The sequence below is a fragment of the Astatotilapia calliptera genome, chromosome 20, assembly GCF_964374335.1.
Source record: "Astatotilapia calliptera chromosome 20, fAstCal68.1, whole genome shotgun sequence".
Classification (NCBI taxonomy): Eukaryota; Metazoa; Chordata; class Actinopteri; order Cichliformes; family Cichlidae; genus Astatotilapia; species Astatotilapia calliptera.
Window position 1 is genome coordinate 33,423,412 of NC_137441.1, and position 24,226 is coordinate 33,447,637.

Below are 24,226 nucleotides of genomic sequence, written 5' to 3' on the forward strand. Positions count from 1 at the left end.
GACTCATGGATTGTCTAAGTTCTTAGAAAACAGGATGCCATTATAAGGATCTGAGACACTGGCTCATGTGATCCACTGTCCTGTCTTTAGTGAGAATGCTGCCACAGCTCAACACTGGACTTTTGGTAGAATCCAGCTCATCCACACACACATACATACTGTATATCAGCGGTTTCCAACCTTTTTTGCGCCACGGACCGGTTTATTCCTGACAATATTTTCATGGACCAGCGTTTAAGGTGTCGCGGATAAATATAACAAAATAAAACTAGTACCGGTACCGAAAAAAAGAAAATTTATTCATAACACACGTGAAAAGACCCAGGAAAACAGAGTAAACGATAAAAACGATAACAAAATAATGCTGAAAACCGATAAAAACCCTGAAAACTATACATTTCACACCTGAGCCTCAACTCTCGCGGCCCGGTACCGGTCCGAGGCCCGGGGGTTGGGGACCGCTGCTGTATATGATAAACCATGGGGGACATCTTAAGCTTCTCCTAAAATTTGCATTTAAAGCTAAGTTACTGAGCTGATTTACTTGAAAGATTTTAGCCATACTATGGTGCTTTAAATGGTAATGGGTAAAACCAGTAAAGTCGGGAGCAGGCAGTGGTGGGATGGGTGTGGGTGGGATTTAACTTTCAAGACTGCATCAGTCTCCGAGGCCTGTGACCGTTTCTTTGACGCACAAACCGAGACCCTCCAGTGCATGAAGAGGTTTTAATTTAATTTAATTTTTTTTATACAGAACATACCTTATTAAGCAGCTCTTTTAGCAACAAAAGAAGACTGATTTGTGCTTAGAATGCTTAGAAATGCTAGAAATGTTAGTGTGATAGTGAACAACCTGTTTTAAAGATTAAAGTAAAATTGATTAGAAAAACCTGAAATAAAGAAATCAAAGCAAACATGGGTTTTATAGCTATGAACAGCCACACCAAATATGCATTTATTGCAACTGGTCACTTGATGTCAGCATTCGCAGTACATAACTAACCATAAAAACAGTTGGTGGTTTTGATTTTTTTTTTAAAAACTTCTCTAATGAGACTCATTCTAATTCAAAGTATCAGATTGCACAACCCTTTTAAAACTACCTGTCAAAGTGGGTAGGCCAGAAGATGATTTATAGGACATGAAAGAGGAAAAACAAAACGCTCCTACGCAAATGTGTTCCTGTGTTCCTGCACTTTGGACTGAATCTATGCTTGTGCAATGAAAACTGATTAATCTAACTTCTCTGGGCCCCAACTGTGAAACGGTAACAGACCTAAAAAAACTAAGGCTTTCCAATAAATTCAGCATAGTAAAAATATATTTGTCTGTGAAATTAGACGTAGGAAGTGACATGATCTCCAGGGCACCTTGTGCCAGAGGCTGCCTCATTTTCTTCCAATCAAAGTTAGCATGATTTGTTGATAACCCAAATGAAATAATAATACATATAAGTAAATAATAATAAGAAGACTAAAAAAACATGGAAATAGCAAGTATAAGCTAAGTTCCAGTGTCAGTGCTCTCACGTCAATAACAAAAACATGTCAATACAGGTTTGCAAAAGCAATTTAAAACATGACAAAATGTGCCAGTGAGTCTGGTTTGACGACGTTGCGGCAGAGAGACAAATGTTGTTGCACAGACAAACAGCCCGCAAGGTGCAAAACAAGGTTACAAACTCTCTCTGCTACCTGTCCTCAGTGTAAGAACAGCTGCAGTAAAGTATTACTGCACACTATAACATGGGTGGATGGCTCATGCCACAACGCTGCATATCTATAGTATACAGCCATTAAGTGATATTTTGTCTTGAGTTAACTCAGAGGTCTTCCTGTTGATAAAGACTTGTTGTTTTTACTTTTTATATCCCTCTTTCCAGGCTCGTTACAGGCACATGTGCAGAAGCTTGAGGTAGCAAATGTTAGATAATTGGTCTGTGATATGTTTACAGATTAGCATGTTCGGTATTTCTGTCTTATGCCTTGCTTCTATACTGACTTTGATTCCTCTTTTTTTCAGAGCATACCTCCACCTATGCACCCACTAAAGAGTTGGTTTGAGTCATAAACTATAATTCCCCAATGAAGAGCAAAAGTAACACAAAAGTGTTTTTGTTGGAGTCAGGAGGCATCGATTTCTGCTGTTGATGCCAGTAGTAGGACCAGTACTTATGTAATAATAATTTGAATAATAATAACTTGAAACAAGCAAAGGCGCAGGGAGGGCGAACACATGGGCCTACGTCACGGACAACACCCACCAGCCCGCCCTCTGACGTCAGCACGATCGGCTCTTCAGGTCACCCTGTCGCTCCACTAAGCCTGTAGAGGGACGCAGGAAGACGAACAGGAACAGACTGGGAACATAAAACCATAGCAGTGTGTTCTCCTCGGTACAAGCGCGACTTTGTTCGAAAAAGTGATAAAAATATGTTGGACTTCTGAAAACAAAGAAAAATATGGCACAAAAAGACACGCTGCTGCATCTCTTCGCCGGGGGGTAAGTCTCATTAATGCTTTCGCTTCAAATTCACGGTATTAATAGCTCACATGTTAATACAACACGAGAAGCTTGGGCAACGTGTTACTTAATAGCTATATAACTACTTTAAACATGATTAATTTAAGGCATTTGTTATATGTGAGAGCCCACAGCCACAACATGCTGAAACAGAAACAGGAGCTAGCTCGTGTCTGTACTTCGTGACCATTTAATTATAGTCGGACACGTTTCTATTTTCACTTCAGCGGTGGGGCTTTTTGTGTCTTTTAGTAACTACATAAAAGAGGCGAGCAACGTTTGTGTTACCAATCCATATCTTAGACTAATAATCCAGGTAACGCCGCGGTGAACAATGAAAACCCCGGCTTTTATTCCCGTGGGTGAGCTAGCGTGCAGAAGTTTGCTAATGCCGGTTAGCTACTGTTAGTTAGCATTAGGATGTTAAAACGTTTGGAATTGTGGGATGTCGTAATATTTTTGAGGATGATAACATCGTGTTTAAAATTTTACACTGTGTAAAAACTAACATTGTGAAGCGTGTGTCGATATTGTGAAGTTGCGGCTATATGTAAGCGTGTCGTCGCGTTTGTGACGCCTGTGGTGCAGTCACGAGAGGAGAGCCTTTAGCTCTGTCATGTCCTTCTGTGCTATGTAATCCTGAAAAGCTGGACATACATCAATACTAGCGATGCCAGCACCAGCTGTTCAAATTCTGAGTATTTTTTTGTAATTAGGCTGATAATATTTAAGATTGAGAAGCCGTGTAGCATCGGCTTAGTGTTAAGGTCGCGTGTAACATCATTGGCTTGTTTTTTTAATGACGCCATTTTCCCCTTGAAATTGTTACGGCTGGCCTTAAGGGTATTTACTGATCTTGGCTTGTGAAATGCCCAGTGATACACATGTGGTCTTGAAAACACAATGAAAATTGAATTTACATTAGACATTATACATTAAAGTGGGGATGCCGGCTGAGCTTTTAAGCCAGCCTTTTCTGTTTAAAGTCGAGCTGGTAATATCAACTGTGCGCACTGTTCTATCCATTTCCCTGGGTGGCTCATCTTTGTGGTTATGATCGAAGCAGCTCTCCAACGCTTTATTTCAACAGGGTTGCGTGTATGTGTGTGTTTGTTGATTACGTAACGTCTACCTATGCAAGAGTAGATTTTTCTGTGCAACCCCAACAGGGGAGGATGAATGATTAGTGAACAGAGAATGCACAACTGGGTCAGGGGTTACTTTTGCTAAGATGTTTGACTCTGTCCTTCAGACACAGAGAAGCTTAATCTAATCTCTTCTAGACTTCTAAGCTTGTCAATGACAAGGTTACACGTTTAATAAAGCTGCACCAGAGAATGCTATAAAGACCTAAATAAATAGTTTGTGCAGAAATTAATGAGAATACTGTGTGCACTTTTCCAAGTGTAATTAAACAGTCTGAGCTGTAAAACTCCTTTGCCAGATGTGTCGGGTTAACGCACAGTGTTTCCACAGCAGACTAAATGACCTGTTCTTTGACCGTAGATGTTCATTGCACTTGGCCCAGTAAGCTCTTAAGCTGTTTTTATTATAAAAACACTCTACTCAGTCAAAGTATGGCCAAAAAAAATAGACTCTCACTACTCTAAGCAGGTTGGCTGTCATTTAATAGATGGACTGAGGAAGTATCACCTTCTCTGCTCTGCAAAATATTAAACGTCCTAAGGCCAATAATCCTGATTTTTCTATGTGCAGGTGTAGTGGTACAATGGGAGCCATCGTGACCTGTCCCCTGGAGGTGTTGAAGACACGGCTGCAGTCCTCAGGCCTCACCCTCCGGCCTGTCTTCCAGGTTCAACTTGGCACCCTGAGTGGCACGGGGGTTATCCGACCAGGGGGTGTCACACCTGGACTGCTGCAGGTCCTAAGGTAAGATGTTTGTGTTGTTGTCAGGCAAATGGAGCTGCAGCAACCTGTCTGAGCCATTCCCTGCGGCATTTGAATTTCCCTACCTGCAAATTAGGACAGTGTGTTCCTTTGTGACGCGTTGGGTACTTTATTATTATTTGTGTTGGCACACAACTGTTGTGTATTTAGGCTTGCCTGACCTGTCGATGTAAAGTGTTTGTGTGGTAATGTTTGAGTCAAATAGTTGTATAAACTCCTGTGAGGTTCTTATGTGGTCTGTGGAAGTGGGTTGGGAGGCTGTCATTTGCTTTCTGCTTTCGTAGTCTTAAAACGATGCCTCTAATCCTGTCCTATATTAAGTGGGGATTAGGGGCACTGTATCCTGCTCCTATCAACTCCATTTTACCAGCTTTTTGAAGAGACAGAACAGTCCTTTTCTATGAAGCTTTAAGATATGGATAAAACCAGTCTTTATGGCGTCCATTAAAGTGGTCCTTTAATGAATATGCTTGAGGCTGGGAAAGACTAGAAGCAGTTCCAGTGGGGAGGTTTTAACCACAGTGCCATCAACTTTATATAACACTCCGAGGACTGAACAGGTCGAGACTGGTGTCGGCCTCAGCAGTAGGCTATAAAAACTGCGTATTCTGTAAGACATAAACATCTCTTCTCACTGAGTAGAGGTTTTGAGTGTTAATGAGAGGAGTGGAATGCATGGACCCTGCTTGATTGACTAGGTTTACATTACAGAAAATAACCCACACTGAAGTTGTAGCCTCCCTCTTTGGTCAGTCCCACACAGAGTAGACTGTCACATAGAGATCAAATTTCCTTCAAAGAGTTTAAAAAAAACACTGGGAACACCGTCGACGTGACAAGTGAAACGCTGTCAGATGGACTGGGTTCAGTACCAGCTCAAGTGAACTGGGCTGGTGTAACACTCAGAGCGATTGCAGGATCACGATTGCAGCTATCAGATTAAATCCCCTAATAGAACCTGGAACAACCCTGCACAGACACTTGCTGCAGCAAATATGGAGACAGTTTAACATGTGTGGCAGTGCAAGGGGTTTTTTTTTGTTTTTTTTTTTAAAGGTCATTCAATAAATCTGTCTTTAATGTCTGGTGGTCCTTTGCTTCTGTTTTAGATCCATTCTTGAAAAAGAGGGACCAAGATCTCTTTTCCGTGGACTGGGTCCGAACCTTGTGGGTGTTGCCCCTTCAAGGTACAATGAATTCAATGTTAACCGTTCACATGTTAGTGGCTCTTTTTCTTTTTTCTTTTTCATCTGTCACCACATTCTTTCCATTTTTTTTATTTTATTTTAAAGTCTCAACAAAAAGTTTCTGTATTAGTGATACTTCCTGTTGGCAGCTAAACGCACAATGAGATGTTTTCTTTTTCAGAAACAATAAACAAAGCAGAGGAAGTAAAATGGAGCAATTATTTCTGAGTTTGCAGTTTTTAATGAGCATAGACACTTCAGAGTGTTTTAAACCACAACTTCTAACCAAAAACAAAAAGGAGGAGACCCTGCTTATGTTTCTCTTCTCGTGGTTGAAAACAAACTGTCTATAAACAGGAAGCCGTTATCATGCCAACAACTTCCGAGTCTGTCTGCCCCCTGCCTCGGTTTCGTGACTGAGCTGTTTTGCTCATCTGGGCGGGCTGCCTATACATTAGTAATTGTTTAAACTCTAGATAAATGGGCTTCTGTGAATGAGGTTTGGTATTAACAGATGCTGTGGCGAGAATATGTTGATATTGTTGGCTGTGAAACAACATGCCATTTGTTCTATTTTTAGTGTCAGCAAAGAGTCAGTACTTCTTCCTGTTTCCCCGGAGCTGATAGTGTTGAATGTAAACTTTGCTACACAACAGCAATAAAAGTGTGAAATGAATCGTCATAATACTTATGCCCTAAAAGCCGATTAGACTTTGAGACTATGTTAAAGTGAAAAAGGTTATTGATTAGTACAGGTACTTTTCCCTGTTGGTTAATTAGTAACCACAGGATTATCCTTTGGTCAGTAGTTCCACTGTCTCTCCACTCTTCAGGCCAGCTGATATTCAGAGCAGCTCTGTGGGCATATGTTGTGCCCAGTGCTTATTCAGCTCGTTCTGGTGCAATGACTGTGTGTTCCAGAAGCCAAGCAGAGAGGGCAGGGAACAGATTGCTCTGGATGCGCACTGTCAAAGGCTCACAGCAGCCTGAATGGAGTCATTACATAATTGTTATGAAACCACATTTACTTTTCTTAAAAAAAGGCATCCATAAATAAGCACGTTGATGCCTCTGTGCAGAGTTCTTAACAGTCTGTGTTTCTGTGTTTTTTAGAGCCATCTACTTTGCTGCATACTCGAAATCTAAAGAGCTGTTCAATGGGCTGTTTGTCCCTAATAGTGGATTGGTACACATGTCATCTGCTGGTGTTGCAGGTGAGACTTCTAAATTTGACATGCGTGTCATTAACATTAGTAAAATGTAACGCACTTCAGTTCTGTGCAAAAATGTTATCACTTATATTTGTATATCATGTGGACAGCTTCATCATTGGCTGCTGTTATGGGATCACTTTCATATATTATTGTCCAGGGATAATACTGAATATCCTCATTTTGCTCCTATTTTCAGCTTTTGTTACCAACTCTCTGATGAACCCCATCTGGATGGTCAAGACCAGGATGCAGCTGGAGAAAAAGTAGGTGTACAGTTCATTTCTTCTATCTCGTATGTATAAGATTTATTTAGTTTTTCTTTAGACACCGTAGTGTTCAGTTTCAGATCTGTGTAAAACGGTCTGGCCTATTCCAGAGTCTCAGTGGGTATGAATGTACTCCATATACCGTGACCTTAACAGAAACCTTTAAATTGAGCCTACCTTCTTGGTACTGTCCTTGGGTTCTGCAGTGCACGAGGCTGAGCGTGTGACCCAGCTCCATAAATACACACTGCTGACGCACTGACCTGCACGCAGAAGAGGAGTCCATATTTGCATTGCCAAGTACAGGGCAGTAGTATCATGTGAGGTCACAGGAGCAGGTCTGTTCAGGCTGTCTTTGAAGAGAAAACTCATATCTTGTAACACAAAGAGCAGCTTGTTGAAGGAGGGTTTAATAACTTAAAGCAACATTCAGTCAAGGTTAGACCAGCTGCTTGTTCATCCCAATAAGGAAACTCGATGATGCTTCAGTGTACAGTTGACTAAGCATTCACACAATAAGAAAATTGTTCTTTTGTAACTTTACATTATGACTTCAACTTTTTATTTATTCCAGTTCTTGGCCTCTGGTGTCTTGTGATACTTGTAACGGATGACTAAAAAAACCATGATTGTTCCATTAACCCCTTCACCACATGTGATTTTTGTCACTAATGAGCATGTCTTAACTTTTCAGAGCCAGAGGAGAGAAGAAGATGAATGCACTGCAGTGTGCTCGATATGTTTACAAAACAGAGGGAGTCCGGGGCTTCTACCGTGGCCTGACTGCGTCCTACGCTGGCATTTCAGAAACAATGATCTGCTTCCTCATCTATGAGACACTGAAGAAACAACTCGCCAAGAGGCAGTTCAGCTCGCCTAACGGTGAAAAGGAGAAAGGAGCGTCAGACTTCCTCAGCCTCATGATGGCAGCTGCTTTTTCAAAGGGTTGTGCATCCTGCATAGCCTACCCACACGGTAAACACACACACACCCACACCCATTGTTTACCTATTACAACATAACTAACGTCAGAGAAGAGGAAACTTAATAGTTAACCTTTTCCAATTCTTCTTGTGTGTCCCCACAGAGGTCATTCGGACAAGGCTGCGCGAGGAAGGCAGCAAGTACAAGTATTTTTTCCAGACAGGGAGGTTAATAGCAGTGGAAGAAGGCTATGCAGCTTTTTATAGAGGACTCGTTCCACAGCTAATTAGGCAAATCCCTAACACAGCCATCGTCCTCTCCACATATGAACTCATTGTCCATCTGCTGGGAGACTCCAAGTAAAGACATGTTTGAAACTGGGGATTTTCCTGACGAACTGTGGATGTCACGCAGAACCCAAAGCACACTGGGCCTATAGACTTTTGAAAATGCAGCACATAGTTTTTTTTTTTTGATGTGGTGCTACAAAGACTCTCAAGATGGAACTAAAGCAGGTTGTACTGTCGTCCAAAGAGCTAAACACAACATTTTATTGACATATTGTTAGCTTGTTAAAAATACACAAGAGGTCATGGTACTCATTGAACCTCCAAACCTGTGGAAAAAGGTCATCTTCTCTGAGGACTAACTTTAAGTTAATTAAATTATTTTTGTTCTGTTATTGTTTTTGGATCGTGTTTGTTTCCTTGTATCAGTGGAAATTCCACCAGCATGCACGATTTGACAGGTTTGAAGGAATATTATTGAGAAGCACTGAAAAGTGCAGTTCTAGATTATTTTCGGTTCTTGTTATACTTTGCCACAATCTGCTGGCTTTAAAGTTTAAGTTAACAGAGAAATGTATCATATTTTTTCATTAATATATTACACATATACAGACTTAACTGTATGTTTTCTTTTGTGGAAAAGAGAAAATAGGCACCTTTTGCAATATAATGAAAACATGGATGGTTAGTTGACCAGTGGCTCAATAAAATGCATCAGTTGGCTGACAAAATAGTTGTGTTGTAAAAATCTGCCTTATCTGTTAACGAGGATAAAGCATGAAGTATGAGCATTTTTCTGCGCAACGATACAAAAAAATCCCTCAAACTAAGTGGACTGAACGAGGCACTGAGCCGACTACGAGTAAACACGAAAGTGTCGCTTTATTTAGTCTACCCTGTGTGCGATCATCTTGTGTTTTATTGTCTACGTGTCTGAGTAAAGCCTGATGTTGTGTATGTGTTCATCCATAACAATGGCCAAAAAAGCGTCACTGGTGTTGACTAATCAGCCAGTGAGACTGTTCTGTGTGATGATAGATCTAAGCAGTGGTTCTCAAACTGTGATGGGGAACAAATGCGAGTGGGTACACAGAGAACCTGGGGAGAAATAAACAAGTTTGTTTTTAATTCAATCTGGGCAGTTTTTACATTTTAGGTTTTTTTTTTAATTGTTATTGACTGCCAAAAATTCTAGTGTGTGAACAGAACAAGTTTGAGAACCACCAGTTTAGGGGAAGTCTGCATGCATGTGGTTTTTGGGTTTTTTGTTCTAGTTTAGTTCCCAGAGTGTGTTTGCTTGTTTCACTTTTGAAGGTGTTTAGTTTTATTTATTTTTATATTATAAAAATGAGAGCGTTTAACGAGCATGTTAAAGACATTCAGAACAGATGTTGAAACACAAATAAAGCACTACTTAAAGGCAGTGAAATTTAAGTCATGTACACATCAAGATGTTTACCACAGCCTCATTGGGCTGGATAAATAAATTGACCAAAGAGAGAAATTCATGTCATCAAACTATAGCTTTTATTTAATTTCAGAGAACTCAAATTGGATTTTTAGTAAAAGTACATTCAGTGTAAAAGCAGAGCAGATGTTTGTGGGTTCAGGCTGATCACTGCTCCAGGGAATGGGAAATATCCAGTAGAAAACATGGGTAACGTATTAGCTGCAGGTGTACGAGTACCTATTTTGGAAACTGCAGTGTAACAGAAATGGCCCATTTTTGTAAACAGGACACAGATCAGAGAAGTTGTGAAATACTTAATAGCCATCAGCTGTGAGCAGCCTGCTTGTTACGGCTGGTATGATGATGGTACTGCACTCTGGTCACAGAATTATCAGTGACTGCGAAGTTCAAGCCTAGTGCCTAAAAGAGTTCAACTTTTAATTGAAAAATAACCATCAGGGTTAGTTTAAGGCCAGAATGACTGAGCTGGTGGTTGCTGCAGTCCCTCTACATATGTGAGAGACAGACATTTCCAGCAGAGCTTTTACAACTATTGACTTTTTTAAGAGTCAGCTTAATGTGTGAAACGTGTGTGCTCCTTCCCCATACATCACCCATTATCATGAGATATCATTTCCAAAAAATGGCATGTTTATTATTGAATAATAACAGGCTTTTATATCTCTTTATCAACATAGACAAAGGGTATTGTTTCAAAATGAAAGCAAATATTGACTTACCTTACCTTTTTATTTTTAGAGTCCACACAGGCTTCAAAAATAATTGAGTAAGGTGGCCTTGACTGCCATGTTGCATTTGGACTACATGACAACTGCCATCGCAAATTCTTGATTGGATGAAGTTCATTTCAAGGTCATTTTAAGCCTCTACAAGTAGTTTTGGATCTGCTTTGGCTTTAGCTCTGTTTATATCTGCATGTGCTGGGATGGGGTTGTCATGTGTGGGGGACAAAACCACAGCCTCATCATCTAAGACATCTCATCAAATGAAAGAAAAATGCCATAAAAGCAGGTATTTGTTAGTCACACGTTTTGGGAAACCATCTGAGTGCTCAGTGGTGAATCATCAAGAACTTGTCCTTTCTGCTGCATTTTGTTTTAGTTGATTCACTCACATGGCCCTCTCCAACCAGCACAAACAGGTTTCTGACCAAAGGACTGCGGCTAAGGCTGTCATGTGGAATTCCCATTCTAGGAAACGTATACAGGGTGTGACTTCCTGATAGGTCACCCTTTTATAAAGGCTTTAAAAACTGTTTTTATATTTACTAGTAAAGCCCTTGGTAACTCACGATTATTTAAGTTAATATTTAAATTTGAGAGAGAGGGAGTTGCTCTAGCTCTGTTTTGCATTTTATCTCTCAAATACACAGAGCAATGAAAAAGTATTTTCTCCCTTCCTGATTTCTTTAAAAATCTTTCTCACAATTAACAAATTTTAATATTAGTAAAAAATAAGCAGAGTAAATAGAAAACGTAGTGTGCAACCTGACAACGTGATGCAGATCTCCCAAAGCAACATATCATATATCATATAAAAATGATAAAATCTGATTGAGTTGCTTTGCAATGACCTTAAACAGGTCTTCATGCTCGAAAACTGTCCAGTGAGGCTGAATTAAAACAACTGCAAAGATCCACAGTGATGTGAAAAACAAATACTTGATTGCAGTTCTTGCTCCCATGGGTGCCAAACCGTTATTAGACTTAGGGAACAATTATTTTTATTTCACACAGGGCCAGGTAGGTTTGCATTTCTTTTTTTCCCCCCTTAATAAATGAAACCATCATCTAAAAACTACATTTTGGATTTACTCTGGTTATCTTTGTCTAATACTACAATTTGTTTCGTGATCTGAAACAAGAGGCCAAATACTGTTTCACATCATTATATATACACACAAGAGGTAAGAGACTGTCAACAACATGTCAAACTTAGACGCAGATGAGCTACAGCAGCAGACCACACTGGGTGCCACTCCTGTCAGCTAATTAACAGGAAACTAAGGCTACAGTTTGCATGGACTCTCTAAATTGGTACAACAGAAGACTGGAAACCTGAAAATCTGCTGTCACATTAAACCAAATTTTGTGTTTTGTATGTACTGTGATAGTACAGAGCCTGGCATTTCCAGGTATCTCTAGAGCTATGAGTGGGTGGTTTGATCCAAATATCCATAGTATCAATAATCACATGGGCATTGCAACTAGATCGTTACACATTCACACACACTTCAATTTCAAAATGAAGGGAGATGCCTGCTGTGCTCTATTGTGTTTTGTAGTGTGCGATCATATGACTCAACAGTGCTGAGCAGACAGTGAGTGAGAGCATGATGGCAGGAAAAAAAGGAGACTCCTGTGGAATTATTTTGTGGCTGTAAATGAAAACACAGCAGACAGTGATGCGTGCAGGAAGGATTTTTTCTGCTATGACAACATTTTATACAAACATGAAAAACTGTGAAAATAAGAACTCGGAGCAGAAAACAGAAAATGAAGAGACGAGGAGGAAAAATACCCTTAGCACACTGGCACTGTCCTTCCAGAGAGCAAACGAAGATCCAGGAAACTTAGAGCTGTGGTCAGAAGTTTGCATATTCTCATGAGCATGAATATCATGTTAATTTTGGGCTTTTAATGATTTCTTTGAACTGTTTTTTTCCAGGGTGGAATGATTGTACAGCAAACATCTTTAATGACTTTAAAAAACATGAACTGGGTGCAAAGTACAAATTAATTTGGAATTTTCTCCAAAGTATACATACAGGCTCAAGTATATACATACATTCCCACTAATAGTGTGTGAATGTGTGTGTGAATGGGTGGATGACTGGATATGTAAAGCGCTTTGGGGTCCTTAGGGACTAGTAAAGCGCTATATAAATACAGGCCATTTACCATTTTTACCATTTAATATTTAGTTGACATGTTGCACCTCAACCAGATTCATTTTGTAGTCACCAACAAGCTTCTGCCATACTTTTGGCTTGATAATTGATTGCTCTTATTGGCAGAATTGGTAGAGTTTATTTGAACTGGTTGGTTTCCTGGAACAGACTCTGCTTTTAAGTGTAGTCCATATATTTTTTAACAAGGTTGAGGTCGAAGCTTGGGAAGGTCAGTCTAAAAGCTTCATGTTAACCTGCGTCAGCCTTTCCAAAACCAGTTTTGATGTGTGTTTGGGAATTTGGAGGTAGTCGTCCTCCATCATTCTATCCACATTGTCCAATTTACCAGTCCCACTGGCAGCAAAACAGCCGCAGAGCACGATGCTACCACCACCGTGCTTGACAAATGATACAATGTTCTTATGTTTGAAAGCCTCACCTTTACCTTACATATTTTTTTTAATTGTGGCCAAATAATTTTTGTCAGCAAATTTCAGTGGCGCTTGAAGGCATCAATTTGGAGCAGGTGATCCTTTTTTCTTCTCAGCAAAGTGAAACTCTCTTCACTGTGGACAGAGACTTCTGGTGTTCCAGCAATTTCCAGTTCATGGCAGGATTGAGCTTTGGTTGTTCCTGAACATCCTAACCAATTTCCTTTCATCTGAGGGTGACAGTTAGGGCCTTCTTCCAGAACTTGGCAACGTGGTGACACATCTGAATAACTTGTACTTATGCACAGTTTTTTTGAACTGATGACCTTAGAATCTTCAGTTGTTTGGAAATGACTCCAAGAGACCTTCCCAACATATGTAAATCTATAATTCCTTGGACTTTGCCATTGTTCTCAATATTGGTCAGTCCAGTGACTGACCATTTGTAGTAAATCCTAATCACTAACAATAATATAATAACGCTTGGTCTTGTCAATTCAAAAGACACTGTAGAACCTTCAGCACCACTTATTAAAAGACTTAAGTGAGTAATGTACATATTAAAATCTGCTTGTACATTTTGGACCCTTAAAGATGAAAGAAAATCCAAAATAAAATCAAACGTGTGCACTCAATTCTGGTTTTTAAAGTAAAGTAATGGTGTATGCTGCACAATCAATCCATCCTGGAAAAAAGAACAGGGATGAATGCCCATTATGACTGTTAAATCAATGGGAAAGCAAAAATCCAAATATGTAGTGGTCATTAAAACGTATTGATTTTTAGCATATTAGTGATGCATTCATGCTATAAATCCTGACACCGTGCTTTACCCCACAAATTCCGCCTGCATAAGTTAAAAGTATCGGTATCTGTACTTGGTGATAATGGTTTTTGCAGTCCACCACTTCCAAAGACGAAAGGTGAGACCAGCGTAGCACTGCGGCTGGATGGTGACCCCTGTCTGTGGTAGAGAGAAGGAGCCGAGGCTGGGAGAGCAGCTGTGCTGTGATTCGTTAGTACCGTCTGGATAGGTTGGAGGATTGGTTGTTAGGAATTTGTTTGGGCGGGTCGCAGCAGAGCTGATCCAATCTAGCAGGGCCTAGCACGAGCGAAGAACTCAGCACCTGGCTGGCTAATGTCACCGTTGACGTGAGTACGGCAGCCAGAAGGCACGTAGGTAGCTATGGACGTTGCAACGCTGTTTGCAACACCTGGATTCGTCACAATGAACAGCAGGAGACTCACTTGATCTGTGCGCAGGAATCCACTGTTCACCACCCCATTGTCTGCCACTGCTCATATCTCGATAATGTTTTTATCTACGGCCGCTGCTGCCCCACTGTTAGCTGTTTACACTCGGTTAGCCGTTAGCCCTTTCTTCCTCGTGAGTTTCTGCTTGGTTCAGTAGCCCACCCGAGTCTTCTTAGCCGATGTGTTTCAGCGGCTGTCTGCACCAACAGCAAGACAACGGGCTCCCTGCACAGCCGATGGAAGGCTGAGGAGAAGATGCTGATGGGATTCCTTTACATCCTTTTAACGGGTAAGCTAAAAATGCCTAGCTTGGCCTGTCTTCCAGCTGTATGTGAATTAGGTTGCTCTGAGGTTGGTGGCTCATATTCTGGTGATTATAAGATAACCAGGTAGGACTTTGTCGTTGGTTACACATTATATATGTATTCACCCACGTGAAACTAAAAAAACTAACAAAAAATCTGCTTAAAATCATATAAGTGGGCAAACTGATTTCTAACGTTACAAAACTGTTTCGTTAGCTTATATAAACAGTAACCACTATGGTATAACTTTTACTGCGAATTGCATCGGAATTGCTCAGCTAAAATGTTTTTCAATGTGACCTTCATGAAGGTCTTAGTGAGTGCTATTTTAAAATGGACAGTTATTGCAACTTTGATGAATTGTTGGGTGACATCTGAGGCATCTAGTCCACTGAAATCAGGTAGAAAGCCTATCAGGCACATCTTTACGGCTTCACAAACCATTAACGGATCACAAGGTTGTAGCTGTAGTTTCCCACTCCCACCAAAACTGGACTCTCTAATAATGAACAAGCAAGAAAATGGCTACTATTCTTTTGTTTTTGTTATTTCCTTTCAGGCCTGCTGGGTGCTCTGTGGGATAGAGTGACCGCTTTCGGTAAGCCTAGAACTGATTTAAACCTCCTGCATTCACAGGCTTGCACTTTGTATGTCTAAGTAGTTTCCTCCTGATCCTCAGGTGGGGTCAGACTAGTGGATGGGGACAACAATTGTTCTGGCAGAGTTGAGGTGCTTCGCCACAAGGAATGGGGAACTGTCTGCGACTACGGATGGGATTTCCGGGCCGCTGATGTAGTGTGCTTGGAGCTAGGTTGTGGCTTGGCTGAAAATGTCCATAATGGTCTAAGATTTCGTAAAGCCAGTGGACCTATCTGGCTGCATCAAGTCCAGTGCTCTGGACAGGAGAGCAGTTTATTACACTGCAGTGTTGTCCTCAACAGCAACCTGCACTGCACCCATGAGAACGATGCAAGCGTGAAGTGCTCAGGTGAGATCGAACAGTGCTGAGAACCAGTGCTGAGTCATTTCTGCTTTGTTGATACATAAAGACTCTGGACTGAGTGTCAGTGTCATAACTGAAAAATGTAATGTAATGTTGTGGTTATATTTTTTTTCTATTCTCTCAGGTACTCTTTTAACACCCATCCTCACCCTGATGTCACCCCACACTGTGTTCTTCCCCGGGGAGTCCGTTCGCTTTGTCTGCAGGGTTCTGTTGGGTCATCACCTCAGTGACTTTCACCTGTACAAAAATGGAGTGTCCACACCGCTGGTTACACAGAGAGCAGACCAGACCCAGAATATGATGGAGCTCACCCTGTCCGATGTAGAGACTTTCCACCAAGGCAGCTACAGTTGTGGGTACAGGATCAAGAGTGGCTTTCCTACAAGGCTTCTCAGTTCCCCACCCAGCAACGCAATCAACATCACTGTAGGTGAGTCACTGCTGCTTTGACAGTAACACTATTGCGCCATTGCCCTTTTCAGTTGCACATTATGTTTTGTGCAATCTGCTGTGGTGTGAATCTGAAAACTCAAGAACACTTCAGATGTCTTTTGTGTCTTTTTTTTTTTTATCATAAGAACCTATGCAAAAGGATCAGCATGAACAGACTCGCAAAATATTTTCTGCACTCACAGAGTGCACAGAGGCACCTCGGTGGGAGACATCTTGATAAGGAAAACTGACCTTGAAGATGTACAGAGTGTTAGCAGGCAGACTGGTTCAGACTGGTTAGTCACACCCAGCATGTCTGCCATAAACAGATGGGTGCTCACACAGCAAAAACAGCATTTTAGAAGCGTCTGTGCAGATTTCTGTTTCCATTGTACGACATCTGACTGTTTATTAATGTGTGTCAGATTATTAAAATGTTATTGATGACTGAGAATGAGCTCGACCCCAGTTCCCTCAACTGGCTAGAAATGTTCAGATTAGATAGGAAAATACACTATATTGCCAAAGTATTCACTCATCTGTTTACACACACTTAAAAAATTGAGTGACATCCCATTAAAACCCTCTATAGGTTGTAATATGATATCAGCCCACCCTTTGCGGCTATAATGGCTATTCTAGCAAGGCTTTCCATAAGGTCCAGGAGTGTGTTTATGGGAATTTTTGATCATTCTTCCAGAAGGGCATTTGTAGGTCAGACACTAATGTTGGACAAGAAGCCCTGGCTCGCAGTCTCTGCGCTAATTCATGCCAAAGGCATTCCTTTAGGTTGAGGTCAGGACTCTGTGCAGGCCAGTCAAGTTCTTCCACACCAAACTTCCTCCTCCATGTCTTTATGGACCTTGCTTTGTGCTATGGTGTACAGTCATGTTAGAATAGGAAGGGGCATCTGGGGGCCACTGTTCCCACAAAGCTGGAGCATGAAATTGTTCAACTTGTCTCGGTACGCTGAAGCATTAAGAGTTCCCCATAATCCCCCTCCATAAAACTTTACACTTAGCACAATGCAGTCAGACAAGTACTGTTCTCCTGGCAACCGCCAAACCCAGACTCATCCATCAGATTGCCAGACAGAAGCGTGATTTGTCACTCCAGAGAACTTGTCTGTATTGATCTAGAGGCTAGTGGCGGTGCGCTTAACACCACTGCATCCAACGCTTTGCATTGTGCTTGGTGACGTGAGGCTTCGATGCAGCTGCTCAGCCGTGGAAACCCATTCCGTGAAGCTGTCTACATACTGTTCTTGAGCTAATCTGAAGGCCACATGAAGTTTGGAGGTCTGTAGTGAATGACTGCAGAAAATTGGTGGCCTCTTCCAACTCTGTGCTCAGCATCCGCTGTCACTCTGTGACTTTTTACATGACCTACCAGTTTGTGGCTGAGTTACTGTCTTTCCCAATTCCTTTAATTTTTTTTATAATACCACTAACAGCTGAATTTGGAATATTTAGCAGTGATGAAATTGCAGGACTAGACTTGTTGCTCAGGTAAAAAGTCCAGTACCACACTGAAATTCACTGAGCCCCTGAGAGCGACCCATTGTTTTACAGCTGTTTGTAAAAGCAGTGCCTAGGGCAGTGGTTCTTAACCTTGTTGGAGGTACTGAACCCCACGAGTTTCATATGCGCATTCACTGAACCCCTCTTTAGTGAAAAATAAAATATGATTTATTTCAAATTCAAGACATATGTTTTTTATTGGTGCACAAAATGAGCCATGCATGTCACGGTGGAGGCTCTGCCGAACCCTTGAGACCGACTCACCGAACCCCTAGGGTTTGATCGAACCCAGGTTAAGAACCACTGGCCTAGGGGCTTGATTTTACACACCTGTGGATGTTGAAGTGATTGAAATACCCAAATTCAGTGATTGGAATTGGTGAGTGACTTCTTTGGGGAATTTTGTTTTTTAAAGTATTTTGACCAAACTGAAACCATGTTGGATTTTTCTCCATTTGTCCATCTTTTTTGACATTATTTTAAAATTCTGACATTGATTAACCAGTTTCACCGTTTCATTTTTATTGGCTGGTCTACAGTGGAGCTCCTGACTCCCCAGCACTGGTACAACACGTCTGCTGAGGCCCCGGCTGGTTCTGTCATCAAAGGCCAAAGTTTTAATATCACCTGCTCCACCCTACAACAGTACCCCGGGGGTTCCTTCCAGCTGCGTTTGATCCGCTCTAATGGCACAGTGCGCCAGACTCTGCCCGCACTCACCCCGTCCGTCACTTTCACCTTTCCTAACGCCCAGAGCTCCAACGAGGGCTACTATTACTGCCTGTACCGGGTCCAGCTAGGCGGGCGTACCTTCGTCTCCAGAGAGAGCCAGCCCCTGCCTATAGCTGTCAGAGGTGAGACTTTGTTGCATGTCGATATAAAAAAAACATGTTTTTTTGTTTTGTTTTTTTAAATATTCGTTTTATTTAGATATACAAGTTACACATACCTACAGAAAAGTCCTCTTGTTCTCAGATCCAGATCCCATCCTGAGTCCAATGGGTATCAGCTGGCTCGTGTCTGGTCTGACATTTGTGGTGGCTCTCATCATCATAGTCATTGTGGCCAAGGTACTGTGTAATAAGGAGAGGAAGCCCTCAGAGCTGGAGAGAGAGACCAGAACCTGTGAGTTCCTTTTTCACCTGCAGCAGAGATTTGAATAACTCTCTTTTCTGAAAGCATCCTGTGTATGTACCCAAGGGTAAGAAGTGTGCTTCTGTTGGCAGGTGTGGACAACACTTATATTGCTTTATCGACAAACAAGCTGTGATCTGGAATGCAGGCAGCAGATACCTGAAGGTATTTCAGTACATAATTCTTGCACGAACCACAAGGTGCACCGGATTATAAAGCGCACTGTCGATGAATGGGTCTGTTTTCATACATATGGCGCACCGGATGCTAACATAGCTGTGTCGCTAGCGATCACGTAGCACATCATTATATACCAGCTAGCCCAACTTCAGTAACCCTACAAATATCACTGTTGTTAAGTTTTCTGTCTTCATTTATGTTGGAAGTGATAGCAGAGCTGTAAGTTTTAAGTTTTTCAGAAATCTCTCAGTCAGAACATGCAATATGATGTTTAGGAGGAAACTAGCGAGCTAACTTCCTGCTAACTTCTAACTCCATTAAATTTTATACATTCTGTTTTCATGGATGCCTGGATGTTAAACTTAATTGTTACACCCGGTAAAGGCAAGGCAAGGCAAGTTTATTTGTATAGCACAATTCAACAACAAGGTGATTCAAAGCAGCAACGCTGATCATTTTATTAAAGATGAAAGAATTTAGACAGTTTTTAACTCTCAGTGATGCTGCAGTGTTTTGGACCTGAAAGGGACGGAGTTTTGGACCCAGATTACTGTGCGAGGCTCCTGACTACGGTAGCCGTAATGCTCCGACAATCCGTCAAGCGGTGCGGCTTCGTAGCTTACCAAAGACATACTAAAACATTTTTTGACAGATTTTTGAGCGCCGTGTACCACATAAAATCGGTTCAAGGTCAGTACGCACAACCAGAATTCATACATAAGGCGCACCGGATTATAAGGCGCATTGTCGATTTTTGAGAAAATTAAAGGATGTTAAGTGTGCCTTATAGTGCGGCAAAATATGGTAACAATTTATCTTCTGACAGGGATAGAAGTTTATTAATTTTTGCCATTATTTGTTTTAAAAAACAGTTTAATGTGGTGTTTTTTAGTATATAAACTAGCGCTGTCGAAATTAACCGTTAACGCAAACTAATCTGCCATTACGGTCAACGAGATTAAATTTTTAATGCAATTAACGCATCTGGAGTGCAGTATGTCAAAAAATCTGAAATTTTTCTGTCAATGTATTTTGGGCAATTTGTCCAAGTGGAGGTACCCTGGCACATGTGCAAATGGGGAGTTGTTCTGAAAGTGACGGGCAGCTGAACCAATCAATTCAATATTGAAAATGATAAACGCACATTGGCTCGCTCAATGGGAAATTTGAGTATTAAAAAAAAACAAGACGGAACAGTCAACCGACATAAAGTATTATGCACATTGTGCAAGAAGGAATTTTCTTTTCACCGAAGCACTTCCAGCTTGAAATATCTCATCGACGTGAAGCATACATTAGCTGGGGATGCTGCTAGGACTTTGGCTAAAGCGTCACCCAGCTTGCGACAGTACACTCGCGCAGCATTGGGGACTCAGTAAGTCTACCTCGGAAATATTGACTGACACAATTGCCAAGTGGATTGCAACAAACTGCAGACCTATTAATGTCATTGAGAACATGCGCTTTACATATCTTTGGTTCCTCGTTTCAAAGACTTGAAGTGCCTCCCCAAGAGTGGCAGAGAGAGAGTGGATACATGTTTATGGAGTTTTTTGTTAACACGAATGTTCAAGATGTTCAATAAACGTGTTAAGTGTGTATATTTCCCCTTTTTTTCCGAGTCTGTTTGCACATGCAAATTTAAATGCAATTAATATGAATAAAAATGAATGATATTTAATCGTGATTAATCAAAATTAATCCACAGTAACCCTGTGATGAATCTGATTAACCATTTTTATTGTTTGACAGCACTAATATATATATATATATTATATATTAGTGTATGTTGAAGAAAACTATTCAAATTCTCTTTGGATTTAAGCACACATTCTTTGTGTTTACTCTGCATTTACTTGATTATATTGCATAAATGTCAGTTACAAGCTTAAATACAAAGTTGAAAAAAAATGTAATTGCAACCAGGCTATTGATCAAGTAAATAAAATACAAACATGAATTTCATGTGCGTTATAGCCACTCTAGTAGTTTAATTTATTGCTTATATGCTTTTGTAGAATTTGTGTCTTGACTGACTTATTGGAGAGTAATATATATTTCCCCTTTTCAAGCCAATTTTCAGGGCTCTCCGTGTGTCCTTCATGGATCTAGATGGCAGGAGATGTAAAAACAGAACCAACCAGCTTGGCTCCTAATCTACCACACCTTTTGGAAAAGGTGCCAGCTGGAACCATTTCACTAAATCCTGGATGAGACAGTCTTTACTTGTGATTACCACCGACCAATCTAAGGCTGCGTTACTTCGTTCGTCTTTGTTACTGTGGCAGAACAAAAGACCTGAGTGACCATTCAGCGTTGCATCGTTGTGACACTACCACAGAAGACTGTGTCTGAAATCCCTCACTATAAAATGTATGGGATCACTACATGCTATTTAGCGGACTCATTCAACCCCACAATGCACTGCAAACAAGCCCAACACGGAAGAAGAAAAATGGCTAATATGAGAAAGGAAACAAACTGCCACAGAAGTATGTGCATTAATCATTAGGGGGAAAAAAATCCTTGGTGTAATATATATTTATCACAAAAATGCATGCCTGTATTTATTTAGTCGACACCTACCCATCATATTTGAGTAGCATAATCCTCTACACAGGACTCAATGAAAAGTAACAAAGCGTAGTGAATGATTTCAGACACGGTCTGACGGACTGTAGAAACTATTTCTGGATCCAAGTCGATAAAGACTCAGAGTAGCTGTGAGATTCACTCAGACATGACTATTGCTGTGATGTATGAGGTGGAAATTGCTACTAAAAGCTAAACTGGGGAAACTGTGACGTAGGTATCTATGTATATGTAGTTTTTTTTTAAAAAGTGACGCTAATGAGAGGCATTAAAGGCTCGATGCATACTTGCCTACAGATCAATGATCCTTAAAGAATAAATTGCCATTTTTGTATGTAAAGTTCAACACTACTATGCATCTTATGTCATTAACAATGTAATGAAGAGGTTGCTGTTTCAGAATAAACCGTATTCTGTTTTGGATAATACTGTGCACGTCTAGTTAGCCCTCTGCACTTTTACTGCATTCTTTAACATTTGCACACTAGAAATCATAAACTTGCACATGACAACTTTTACGAATTTGCTGGTTGTTTGAACATTTTGACGGTTTATGTGTGTGACTGTCTTGCAGGCGCTTGAGCAACTGCTTAGATAATGATAGCCCACGATGATTACCATGCAGCTTAGAAAGTGTGTGTAAATGTATTTGTGCATTTTTATTTTTTTTTTTGTAGTAAGTGGGAGTGCTAATTTTAGTGCAAAGTGGATTTGTGGGGTGGGGTGTGGTTGAATAGTCCACACAATTACCTCCTACCTTATTTCACGGAACACTTTTCCTTGAGTTTGTTGGAAAAAGTCAGGAGGTCAAGGAAAGGTGTGAAGGAGATTGAAGGAGGGCTTCTAGCAGTACTGTGCAGTGCTGAAACTACAATATCCAAAATGCACTTCTTAATTCACCCGCATGTGTTCTTTACCATGTCGTTTCATGCAGGACTTATAGCCTAACAAAATGAGACTACATCTTATTTTCTTATTTCATAGCTGGATGGAGATGCAACACTCCAAACCTTCCAGCTCCCTGTTCACTTATCCCGGCTGACATAAAGCTCCATGATGATCCAAAAGTGTGGCAGTACAGACACTGCAAATGCAAATCGAACTGTTGTGTTCCTTAAAGATCTAAACAGCTCAATCTTATATAAATAAACCTGTTCTTCATGTCAGGTAATTCCCACCAAAACATACCTAGAAGCAGATTTTATCACAGTAGCAATCCTATTAGTATGGGAGTGATAAACAGCCTGTTGTTGAGAATTCAAAAGAAACTGGTAATGGAAATGGACATATTTTAATATTTACATGATCTGTGCCAGGTTGTCACTTTTCTTAACTGTTTTCATGATGGTCGTATGATGCATCCCTATGAGATTAACTCAGAAGCTTGGTCTAATCTATCCTATGCCAAACACATGAAGCACTGAAGCACCTTTCCTTAGTATTCAGAGAATTTGAGTAGCTCTTATTAAAAGCTGCCTCACAGATGCAGATACGTCTGGGTCACTTCCCTCATGCAAGAGCGCTGCTAAGCAAATCTGACTATTCAGCTGCACCCTAGCATTCATGCACCTGTTTTTCTTTTCCTTGGTCCCTTTCAGTGTGCTCTGCGTATGTGTCCCCTGGGGGTCTGAACACTAAAGGTTTCAGTCAGCCAATGGCACAGTGGCTTCATAGTGTTATGGAGGTCACTATGCTATTGATTGAGCAACTCTTCCACACCATTGTTTCTTTTTGGTTTTTTCAGTGGCCTAACTGGGATTTCGGGATTATGTTTTTTATTATAGTACAAAAAATTAATTTGCCATAGTACTAGAAAAGAGGAGCAGGAGCAGCGACGTGTAAAAGCCTGGCTGATGCCCAGTTAGAGTATTGTGCTGGTGATTGTGGAAACCAAATAAGTACACTAAACTCATGTTCAAGAAACCAGCTGGAGATGATCTGAGCTTTGTGCCATGGTACAAGATTATTATATGCTCATGTTACTTGAGCCAAATTCTGACCGTACCACCCAAATACTGAAGCAGAAAATTGAGACTTGTGCTTTTCCGGTCTTCTTTTGTTGAATTTTAGCGAGCCTTTGTGAATCCCAGTCTCAGCTTGCTGTTCTTAGCTGATGGGAGTGGCACCCAGTGTGGTCTGCTGCTGCTGCAGCCCATCTGCTATGCATTCAAAGTTGCTTATCTACATACCTTGGTTGTAATGAGTGGCAATTTGAGTTATTCTTGTCCGACTATTAGCTCAAAGCAGACTGACCATACTCCTTTTACCTCTGGCGTCAACAAAGAAAACTGCTGCTCACTGGATATTTTCTTTTTGCACAATTCTCTGTAAACCCCAGAGATGGCTGTGTGTGAAAATCCCAGATCAGCAGTTTCTGAAATATTCAGACCAGCCCATCTGGCACCAACAACCACACAGTGTTAGAAGTCACTCAAATAATCTTTCTTCTCCCATTCTGATGGTCAGTTTGAACTTCAGCAGGTCAACGTCTACCTACCATGTTATGGGCTAATAAGATATTTGCTTTACCAAGCAGGTGAATAGGTGTACCCAATAAAGTGACTTCAATAAAAAACAAAATACCTAAAGCTTTAAATGTTTACATATATAAGCTTCGTTTTTAATAGTTACAATTTTGAAACAGGAATACAAAACAAATCACAACAAACCCGGCTGATGTTAAAGTTGGATTATGTAGTACA

General features: G+C 40.8%; 2 protein-coding genes across 2 annotated transcripts; both read left to right on the plus strand.

Moving 5' to 3' along the window:
- Nucleotides 1–2,282: 2,282 nt before the first annotated feature.
- On the plus strand, nt 2,283–8,704 carry slc25a33 (solute carrier family 25 member 33). The gene is made up of 7 exons (XM_026153929.2): nt 2,283–2,502; nt 4,240–4,413; nt 5,541–5,618; nt 6,732–6,832; nt 7,029–7,095; nt 7,793–8,073; nt 8,186–8,704. The coding sequence occupies exons 1-7, from the start codon at nt 2,462–2,464 to the stop codon at nt 8,383–8,385; spliced, it is 942 nt and encodes a 313-aa protein (XP_026009714.1). The 5' UTR covers nt 2,283–2,461; the 3' UTR covers nt 8,386–8,704.
- A 5,418-nt stretch (nt 8,705–14,122) lies between these two features.
- LOC113013578 (uncharacterized) lies at nt 14,123–21,950 on the plus strand. Its single transcript, XM_026154592.2, has 8 exons — nt 14,123–14,644; nt 15,220–15,258; nt 15,340–15,648; nt 15,788–16,096; nt 18,158–18,472; nt 18,594–18,743; nt 18,845–18,917; nt 21,005–21,950. Exons 1-7 carry the CDS (start codon nt 14,611–14,613, stop codon nt 18,886–18,888), a joined length of 1,200 nt encoding a protein of 399 aa, XP_026010377.1. The 5' UTR covers nt 14,123–14,610; the 3' UTR covers nt 18,889–18,917; nt 21,005–21,950.
- The last annotated feature ends 2,276 nt before the right edge of the window (nt 21,951–24,226 follow it).

What these genes read in the sequence shown, in the direction of transcription:
- slc25a33 (XM_026153929.2), top strand. Translation starts at nt 2,462, where the DNA reads ATGGCACAAAAAGACACGCTGCTGCATCTCTTCGCCGGGGG. An exon ending in CTGCATCTCTTCGCCGGGGG is followed by an intron (nt 2,503 to 4,239) that starts GTAAGTCTCATT and finishes TTCTATGTGCAG; the next exon opens with GTGTAGTGGTACAATGGGAG. An exon ending in GTCATCTGCTGGTGTTGCAG is followed by an intron (nt 6,833 to 7,028) that starts GTGAGACTTCTA and finishes TCCTATTTTCAG; the next exon opens with CTTTTGTTACCAACTCTCTG.
- LOC113013578 (XM_026154592.2), top strand. Translation starts at nt 14,611, where the DNA reads ATGCTGATGGGATTCCTTTACATCCTTTTAACGG. An exon ending in CCTTTACATCCTTTTAACGG is followed by an intron (nt 14,645 to 15,219) that starts GTAAGCTAAAAA and finishes ATTTCCTTTCAG; the next exon opens with GCCTGCTGGGTGCTCTGTGG. An exon ending in TGCAAGCGTGAAGTGCTCAG is followed by an intron (nt 15,649 to 15,787) that starts GTGAGATCGAAC and finishes CTATTCTCTCAG; the next exon opens with GTACTCTTTTAACACCCATC.